At 38.5% G+C, this 11017-nt stretch overlaps 1 protein-coding gene across 1 annotated transcript in view; it reads left to right on the top strand.

The window, feature by feature from the left end:
• The window catches only part of LOC124160420, a 44257-nt gene extending 38282 nt beyond the window's left edge, over positions 1–5975 (top strand). The window contains exon 7 of the mRNA XM_046536274.1: positions 330–5975. Coding sequence (XP_046392230.1) covers positions 330–490 — 161 coding nt within the window. The 3' untranslated portion in view covers positions 491–5975. The remainder of the gene's footprint in view (positions 1–329) is intronic.
• Positions 5976–11017: the final 5042 nt, after the last annotated feature.

Below are 11017 nucleotides of genomic sequence, written 5' to 3' on the forward strand. Positions count from 1 at the left end.
TTGTATTTTTGTACAATTGAATTCTTTTTATTTCACTAATTTTATTATTGTAACAAAGCAGTGTAATAATCTTCCATGCTTTTATGTATCAATTTTATGTAATCATATCCATTCATAGTCCTGAAGAAGATAGAAAAAATGTTTCAAAACGTTGGCAAAAAATCTGCATACCTTTACTCCTAGACGTTTATCAGCATTCTTACTTGTGGTTTAAATTACTAGCCATTTGTATTTTCATGACCCCGCTCAGTGCAATGCGTAGCAACTATTAACACCTTTCCTCACTGCTACTACTTCTTACTAACCACTCCCCCTTCTTCCCTCCCCAGGGTGCCGGTCTGTTGTCCCCCCCCTGGGCCCCTCCGGCTTGGCCGTGGTCGCCGCTGTGCTCTGCATTCCCCTCGGGGCCCTCTTCACCCCCCTCAGGGCCCCTCGGCACCTCGAAAGGGCCTGCTCCGCATCAGCAGATCCCCTCTCCCCCCTGCAGTGACCTCAAGGCGTGTGACCTCACACACGTGTCAGTTTGGTGCTGCGGAGCCTGCTCCTTCATTTGTCGCGTTCGTGGCTCCGGAAATGACTTCCAAGTGACGAAAGAATCCATTCAACCTTTGCTCTGGGAATGCTCGTCATGAAAGACTGTTCGATATCAGGTGTGACGATGGACTGATTAACGGAAGCAGATGAACTGTGTACATAACCATTGTCGACTGCAATCTAAACTATTGTTAATCGTGATTTAATAACCCATGTGCGAGGATGTTATTCATAAATTTCGTGGCAAGTGACTTCTGCTTTGTTTTTCTCACTTCGAATTTTTTCAACTGCGTGGATAACCAATAAAAATGCAAGTTTTTGCTATGATTTTGGGAGCATGTACTTTGTGAAATGATTTATCTGTTGCATCATGGAATCACTTAGACCGCATTCGTCTGAAGTCGTAATTCGATTGTCAACGTGATGAGATTTCCCTAATTCCTATTGCTACCTCTCACTTTTAATCCATTTGAACAAAAAACCGGGCTTTCTTAATGGTTCTGCGACGTTATGTTAACAATTCACTCTGGAAAACACTATGGCTTGCATCAATAAGGTCAACATATTCTTCCATTCAAAAATCAATTTCCTAATTTATAAAAATGATTGGAGTTCTCCGTCAATATTTAGGAAAATTCATTTGTTGTTTTTGGAATGGGATTAGATTGATTGAGTTGAATGGAATGCGTTGTTTTTATAGCGGTAAAGTTTTACTTTTATGGACCTGAGAAGTGCCGTACCTAATGTTTTCGCTTCTTAAATACTGTTGCTACTTTTGGTGTGGAATATGTTTCTTATGAAGCAATTAATCCTTTCATTTTCCATATTTCCCATTTAATTTAATATAAAAATATTGCCATTTAATTCTTTGTCTCTTGGAGCGATTTTGCTGGAGGCAGCATGCTCAGATAGCCAGGGTCATTTGCCCGTATCCGTGCCCTCATAAATATTTTTCGACAAAGATATCGACAATAAATTTTTATCGAAATGGCACAGGGAAAGTTAACGGAAAATCTAGCTATTGGTTGGGAATCATTAATGGTTCATAAGGAAAATGATTAAATATAGATTATTTTTTAAATCAAGGCTTTTAGTTATAAATTTTATTTCCTTCTTAGGTTTGTAGTCACCCAATCTCCAATTGAGTGCTCTTCATCAGCCAGGAGTATTGACTGTCCTTGTGGCTACGTCATGACCATGCGTAACTGCATGTGCCGTCTTCCGAAAGCGTCTCTCGCCATTATTCCTTGAATAGTTTTCTCCATGAATCCCGTCCCTGGCTTTAGGAAATGGAGCTTATGGAGTCGACCAAGATAATGAAAAAAATCGGACTGAAGCAATTTACAAACTAACTGCTGTATTACACGATGGGTAATATCTTCAATTCATTCAAAAGATCGTGCGAATGCCATCCATTTACCGTGTGAAACGGAGAATTATTGAAATTTTCTGTAATTTGCTTTATTATGCGCATGTAATTTCAGCGCGCCCTGATGATTTTGCTCAAATGATTCTGAGAATGTCCGTCTCGTGCAATTCCACTTGCGATCATAAGATCATGTAAAATGCAAAAGGGAGGGCACAATTATTAATGATGCAAATCTGCCGAAAACAATGCCTCGAGATGGCGCGGACTCACGCGCTTGCTCTGTCAACGGCTGGAACCCCATTGGATATGTCATCGGATTACATATAAGCATCTATTTTCCTGGAATTTCATCAATATTTCCCGTGATTCAGCATCTTTACATTATAAAATACCGCAAGGTTTTACTACTTAGGGAGCTACCTCACTTTAAAATCGTTTCCTACTTGTTTGAGCGTATTTCGATGAAAGCCACAGGATCAATTAAGACGCATGTTGCGTAATTTTCCTTTAGCAAGGCGAAATTCCCATAATGCAAGTTGCACTAATCGCTATTTAAAAATTAAACAATATTCAATGCCCAATTTAATCCTGCTTTCGAATTACGATAATGTACGATCTGTGGCTATGAAGGTTGAACATTATTAAACACATGCTCGGCAATGTACATATAACCCTACGAGCCACCTCTAGGGTATTTGGCAGGGGTTGATGCATTACCAGCACGCAGCTTGCAGAAGGATTCCCACATGCACACCATAAAAATGTTACGCATGATAACTAATCATACGTCCTCATTCATTTAAAGGCAAGACCCTCCAACTACTCAGTATATGGCAATCTGGCAATGAACTTAACTGAAATAATTTTATAATGAACTCCGCGTTATGTATTTAATCATGCGAGCCATTTTCATGTGTAACCTCACGAAAAATTCTGAATTAACCTTTCAAGCAAAAATTGTTGACTGAGCAAAGACTATAGACACTAAGCAATTTACGTAGGAAAAATATCGCAAGAAAAAAACCTTACTACTAAGTACGGGAGGTTCTCTCTGTCACATTGACTCTCTCTTCGAATGAAATATCAGAAGAGTAGGTAGATCGCTAAAACTGATTCAGTTCCGATGAAACGCGTGCACCATTAAAGCGAGCACTTCCACTTACGTCATTCATCGAACAAGCAATCAGGGTGCGAATTACAAATCAATTAGGCGCGGTGTTGACCACAATTTCAGTACGTACTCATTTCTGCCTTTCACAAATTCCTATCAAATACACACGGGATATGTCACGGCGTGGTTACTATCGCCATTCAGGGCATCTCTAAATTCTATTATATACATTTCGTTCATTTACACGCGCTAAATGTTTTTATATTCGACTCTTGATGTTTGGATGAACAATTTATCTTCGAATTGTTTGTGCTGATTTCTGGCTGTAATATTCTACTTATCCATCGGTTAATACCCATTGGAAAAATATTGCATTCATTTTTATATAATTAAAAACTAGAATTGGCGATCCCTAATCAATAAAAAAAATTTTACTACGGAATGAACAAATTTCAAAAAGAGCGAATTCTCGGCTAATTCTCGAATAAAATTTTTATAGTAACGTGTGAATTAATTGCTTTATTTAATCCCCTTTCATTTCCTCGATAGGGCTTTCAATGGCTCAAAGTTTATATTCAGCTTTTAACTCTAATTTAATCATTTAAGAAAACCGCAGCCTTTAAGTTCGTGTGTCGTTGAAGCGTATTCTTTTTCTATCATTAAAGCCTTCACTCGAAGTCAAATTTCCTCTGAGTGTCCTTTCAAGCCTTATCGATGCTGCAATGAGAGACATGCTAGAAATTACATGAACGTATTTTGTTATAACTGTACCGTAACCCAATGGAGCGATGCCGAATTCTTGACCTTACCTTGAAACAAACTCGAATTGTATGAGTGGGCGCTATCATAATGCGTGTATGGATTCGATTTATGTAAGAGAAAATCCAAGGTTGTCAGATGAAATAAAGGTTAAAATCACCATAAAATATATCACGAGGGGTATTCCCCGTTATTTCTCATCATCAATTTACGGGGATAGGATATGTTTAGGAGAAAATCACTTCGATGGTTACATTTTTACATGGTTTAAAGCTCTCAGAAAATTACTGAACGTAAAGTACTAAATGCTGGCCATAATTGCGAAGGCTAAAATGGTCACATATTTATATCGGCTCCAGAAGTCATTGGCCTTTATACACAAGAGAAAATCCTGTAAGACAATAATTTTCTTCCATTGTGGTGTTGGTAATAACACACTTTAGTGTCGTTGTGAGGCATATATTTGTTGAAACGTTTGAATGTTTACGAATTTCCTTGCAGATAAGTAAGTATGATGGTTCTGAGGGATGGCCAATCTACGTTCACGCCATTGTCTCTGTCATTTTTAAATGCATCATTACTTTTGATCTCTAAAAGCAATGTTTCTGTATGCATTTAGCATAAATCTCTCGCCTGTCTTGTTTAAGTGTTTGCCAAACGAGGCCGCAACGCCGAGATGCTTTAAGACAACTTTATTTTGAAAAAGTTGCCTTATAGATCCTTATTTTGGAAAATTCTTTATTTCCGGACATTCGAATAGATAGAGCATTCATTCGACGTCTTCCCAAAATTTTAGGGTTCCTAAACTTATTCTTGATCTTGAAATCCTAAAATTCTCATTTCATTAATATCTAGTCGTGATCTTCAATTGACTAAATACATAATCGTGTCAGATGTCTTGCAAAGTTAATGTATTTAAAAGCCTGTTGATAAAATGATTTCCACCAGGGCTTTACTTCTCATTACAAGCAACTCTATAAACTCTTGATGGTTTGATGGAGCTTCCATTTCTGAACTGATCATACTTTGTGTACATTTTATAAATCTGAATCTTGGATGCGTTACGTAGCGAACGGGAGGAGCGAGAAGAATCAGTCACTAATTATAAATGCGTTAGTAATAAAAGAGATGATTAGAGAGCGTTTCAGCTGCGTGCCAAGATTGAAATTACCGTGAAAAAAATCGTTATGTATTATTAAACCGAGTTAAAAAAATCAACACCTCCATAATTTTCTCCCGTGCATTTTGAAGGCATTTTCCTAGCAAATGTCGTGTTACAGTAATCGGGAATGTCACCTAATATCAGCCCTAAAACTATGAGTATTTACAAAAAAAAACAAAATGTTTATGAATTTGTAGCCTCTTACAAATTTTCAAAGAAGAAGCTCCTGATTGAAAATTGATTGAATAGGGAACGAAGACACTGGAAGAAAGGTGGCAATTCTTCCAAAAATATATTCCAAACAGAGTAAAACCTAATCTTTTTTTGTCCTTTCCATCTGCGTCGTATTGAACCAATGCATGCTGCAATTTTGTGTGACTGCTTGTTTCGCTGTGAATACTTTTTGATTGTTTACCAATCGTTTGATTGAAGATTATCGACTCCACCCTATAGAGTCTTTTCAATCCACTTTCAACCGTTGTGGATACGAGAGCTATTTAATGGCTTCGGTGATATTTTTTTGCATATTAAGGAGACCATTACCACTTTGGCCGATCTAAGGCGAAAAACTGGACCTACTTAGCGGATACAATATACAATTTTCATGCCTTCGTTTTCCTCGTTTTGCATTTCAATGTATATTACTTATGATGTTAAATAAAGGGTAATTAATGTGTATACGGTGCGCATAGTACAATGCTCCTCTTGCATTAAGTTTGTCTGAAGTTTTCTTCCATTGATCGCAATACAGGGTAAAAAAGGGAATCGATGAAGTGAGTTGTATGAGAGCTTATTGGTTGATATGTTGATATAATGTTCGCAAAGTATTGGGAGAAGATGTGTGTTCACATGATGATACTTCACATGTTTGACATTGGTTTTTCAATGTAAGTGGTTGTTGAAAGTATATTTTGCCTTCTTCCCTTAAAATCCTACTTCGTGTCTCGGTATGGATTTGAAAGATGTGCGTGAGAGTTTGGAGAATGTATGACTGCATGTATGTAGACTAATTTGATTCAATAAAAGGCGTGTTTCTATTACCAAAGTATTTGAATTACTATGTCTCAATCTGTTCGTCTTGTCCTTACAATACTCCCCATGACTCATGCTATGAGTTGTAAAATAGGTGTCTCGTAGTTAAATATGACAACTTAATGAGGCTCTGTCATGAGACTTTACCCTTCCCCTCAGGGCCTATTATTAATTTCCTTCTTAAATTTTTACCCACTCCTGAAAATTTTAACGGGTATTTTAACCATATGAATTCGTGTCTTTGATTATAATTTATTTGTAATTTAGACATTAAAAATGAAGAAATGGGCACTTCACATGGTCGCTGTAAAATATAGCATTCCAGATGTTTTTGTCGCTTTTTCAGGTTTTTCCAAGGACTGTGCATAGAGCACATGGCGCACATCTATGGCGTGGGTGAAAATACCTGCATGGGTGGGAATCAAACCTGTAGTCTGAAGGTAAGAAGGCCAAAAGACTTTAATAGCCAGCTAGACCGACAGCCACATCAGTAATCCACTTCAAACATATTCTCCACATCTAATGAAACAAGCCCTTTGAAATTACATCAGAAAACTTGAAGAGGACGTTTGACGCATACATACACACCCGAATTTAAATTTAATTTTACATCAGCTTTAGATAAGGGTGGTAAAGTTAGTGAGACTACAACAGAGGTTCAGGTGAAAAAAATTCGCACCACGGCGAACGCATCCAATGCCACAGTGCCTCTGATTCGAATATGGAGGCAGTGTGGGCTTTCGGCCGATAATACAGTAATACAAAGGTAGCACAAGTATGCTAAGTTGCTTTCCTCTGCAATACAATGAATTTGGAATATGAAGAAATCGGAATCTCAACACCGCTGAAACCCTCATAGTCACAGCATCTGAGGTCTTCTCCAATTGGCTAACTTTTTAACGACCCAATGATGTAATCGATTGAGACGAGTTCAGCTGCCCTTCGAATCGGCCTCCTGTAACTCCTCGCCTAATACGACACCGCCGAAAGTTGCTGGAAGGTGCAAAACGGTACTGCCTGCGCTTACCCCACTCCCTGGTGGCCGGCGGTGGAACTTTCAAGCCACCGCCTGGCCAGAGTCCTCTGGATTGTTGATAATACACTACAAAGTTGAGACAAAGACCCTATGAGGTAGTAGTGTAGAGAACTGCCATCCAGAGGACTCTGCGCCTGGCGGTGTTCGAGCGCCATACGCTCACAGCGGCCTCGTAGCGAACTGTTACCGCCGGTGGCAACTAACGATATCACGGTATGCCGACCGCCTCAACTCAAATACATGAAAATTGGAGGCCTGGTTATACGATCAGGGGTGCCGACTTACAAAAAATATTGGGGGGGCCCAAACCGGGGATCATGCCCCGAGAAATTTTATAAGTAATGAGTTTTAAGTTTTTTAAGCATTTTAGAAGAGTCATGTGATCAACATTAGAACACTGATAACTAGAATCTCGATATCTGGACACTCCGGGGAAAATCGACAAGCCTGGCACATTTTTTCCTCACACCAATAACGAATTTTTGAGGGGGCTCGGCCCCCCTCATTCCCCATGGAGTCGGCGCCACTGTAAACGATGCCATACATCCGTATGAGTTAATTTCTAGATATATTAACGCGTGAATGTAAAGGAAAATGCACCGTGTAACCACCCAACTTGTGCCAATGTATGCACAGAAAATAGAACCTGTTCTAATTCGGTTCATGCATTCGCACGTTTCTTTCAGGTCCGCCAAAATCGTTCGTGCAAACACACATTGCCTCTTGCGTGATAATGTATAGTGTAAACAGACCTTTAGCGATTTTAAACTTAGTTTGAATAGGCACTCTCACGTTACCAGGGGCGCAGCTAGGAATTAAGGCTAGGCGCAACGAGACCTGATTGTGAGTTGTGTGGCATACCCACCAGGATAAGCGGGAGATGTGTGGGCCCTCCCCCAGAAAATTTTGAAGATAAATCGTTCAAAATGGTGAGTTTTATGGCTTTCTGAGGGATATTTTATTAATCGTTACACTCTTCTATAAGTACATTAATCAAATTAAGTAAAATAATAATAATAATAATAATATAATATAATAATAATTGTTTATTACTCCAAAAAATAAAAGTACAGAATAGAATTAATTACCGAGTAACTTTAGGTATTAAGGACAACCATTTAAGGACAAGCCATGAAGGACAGCCGGTTTTTTGGCCACCATCATTTGCATAGGGTCATGCTGACATAAACATTTGAATTGAAGTAAGCACAACATTTGAATTGAAGCAAGTACAACATTTGAATTGAAGCAAGAACAACATTTGGAATGGATTAAAACAAATGGATTAAACTTAAAAGTTTCTCTGAGCTCTGGGGGGGTTTTATCCCCCTCGCTGCGCCACTGCACGTTACTGTTTGGTAGATGTTGATTTTGCTCGGGTTTTCGCATAAAACGGAATAAAAATAACGTTTAATGCCTCGCATGGATTTGTGAATTAGGTTGTCTTAAGAGAATGGTTTCTTGGCGCTGCAGAGACGATTTGTTTTTTTTATTTCAATATATTCCAAAAAAAACTTTTTAATATTCATTTCAGTCGTTTCATTTCGTGTTAATATTTACCTCGAATTTTTTTCCTATTAGTTTTTTTTTGTCATGTAGCTTTTCTTTCAGCGATCCTGTTCGTGACAATCTTCAAATAAAGTTTATTATTACTAATAAATTGGCTTTAAAAAGTAAGTTTTAAGAAGAAAATTCCACTCTGCTATCCACTTGAAATAATAGCCTTGTCATATTGACGTATTTCTTCTCATTTAGGTACATCCTTTATAACCTGTCCTATTTAATTAATTTGGGGCCGTCCCTTGCCCTTCTTCCCTTCTACGATAGTCTTCATCAGTCAATCATCCTAAGAAGAGGAGGAGAGACAAGAGGACGGAACTTCGTAATAGGCTGTATCTTGTGACATGAGGGTCTGATGGAGACATTAGTCGAGGGACAAGTGGATGCTTGGAACGGAAAAGGAAGGCCTCGAACAAAGTATATGCAACAGGAGAAAAAGGACGCGAAAGAGAAGAAATAAGTAGGTATGAAAAGATTGGCTGATAGGAGAATAGGGAACTTGCATATATTTCAGATATAATCAAGAGCCCCAAAATTATATAAAAATTTATGTTTGCATACCGCGGTGAAAGTTTTTTTAATTATTTTATGGCGTGGTTTGCGATATTTAATGCATCAAAGTTCACGAGAATTTTCAAATGCAAGTGAGAATCGAAAACGCCAGATGATTGGCTGGTAGAAAAGTTATGTCATTATTCAGTACGAGGAGGCACGGCGTCTTGGCCATGGTAGTGGTTGCATACTTGAATACAAGCGACGGCGTGGTTATGATTCATTTATTGAAGTGCAGACGTATCGGAGTTGTTCATTGTGACTTCAGGACTATTATTTGATCTATTTCTCCTCCATTGAAAGCGATAGATTGCGTAAAGATGAAGGAATATGGTTATTCCTAGGCTGATCCTAGCAAGTTTCCTGTTACAAGATAACAGGGTATTTTAGTGAAACTGTAGACTTCGTCGGCGCCGAAAGTCGATGCCGAGAAATGGAAAGGTAGCTGATGTGCATCTGAAATGTTTTATAGTTCATAACAAAGTGAGACTTGCGTATAATATTGACGAAAGCGTATACTCATGTGAAATGTGTATTCTTTTGGCAGTCCGGTAGAGAGTCTTATGGCGAACTTATTTCCACCTCGAAGCTGTCGATGATACTTTCAACTTAAAAATACCTTGCCTGGAGGGCGACAGGAAGCTCTGAGGAAGCCAGACTATCAATGTTTCAATTTAGTAGCGATAATATAGACAAACTTCCAACACAATCTACCATCTTGTGACTCAAAAACCCTGAAGCCACTTCCTATTCTGCAGAAAGAATCGGTCAATCGCACTTCGATCAATATAATAAACACAACGTCTTCAGGTGTTAAGAAGTTACTTTTGCAATGAAACCTTCCTAAAGTAGCATTAGAATGTGAATATTTTCCAAACAGAGTCTTTAATACATTTTGGGAGCTTTTCTCACGATAAATCTGAAACCTACTCTAAAGGCGAGCTCATCGTCATTGCGATCGGTTGTCACTTAAAAATTCCGTATCGGAAATCCTAGAGGAAATACCTTCGACGATGACCGTGATCACCAGCACTCTCACTATCACTGGAACCCGTGGTGAAAATATCATCTCAATCAAATTTCTATTTGGTTTTAACTGGGGAAAGAGCAACATAAAACTGCACATTTTTTGGGCAACTTTGGGTTTGACTTTCCCTCAAACACCCCATTTCCCCTGTGGTGTACATCAGTCCTATCTTTATACGATGGCCTGACAACCTTTAAATGGATCCTTGGTTTATCCTGACAACCAACTAAATGGAAATTGCTGATCCACACGTCTTCCTCTATCTCCACAGTTTCCAAATCAAGGGCCGCGGAACATTCCTCTTGTGACTCAACTTTTTCTGAAAAGCAAGCAACGGCGTAGAATAAAATCAAAGAATGCTGCGATTCATTTTTTGTGACCACCTCTGGATTCCATTCTTTTTCCATCTACAACTTCCTTTATCTTTCGGGGTAAACTATGGGACAAGATAATGTTTAAATCTTTTCATTAATTCATAACAAAATGTAAGTTCTAAAAATATACAAAAGCCATTTTATTAATCCGCACTCGTGAGTGCAAATTATTGTGGAAGACGAATGCTGTAAACGTAGTAGTTTTCCCTAGGTTGAGTTGCAAAGTTCATGAAGTTGACAAAACGGCTAATTTTTCGGTGCGTGGAGTCATTTATTACACTGGCCGTGTCTACATTTTTGAATTTTTTGTAATAAAATATATCAGAATTTAGGATAAAATTTCCTTTAAAATGACGTATAGTTCATTATTATAGCATGCAGTGAAGCCAGGATATAAATTTGCAAAGTACAGCGGCACATCATTTTGACGCCGACAGTAGAAGAAAACGCAGTCTTCTTGGCTGGCACTCGAATGCATGAGGATCAACGTTGCTCTATATT

The sequence above is a fragment of the Ischnura elegans genome, chromosome 6 (genome assembly GCF_921293095.1).
Source record: "Ischnura elegans chromosome 6, ioIscEleg1.1, whole genome shotgun sequence".
Taxonomy (NCBI): Eukaryota; Metazoa; Arthropoda; class Insecta; order Odonata; family Coenagrionidae; genus Ischnura; species Ischnura elegans.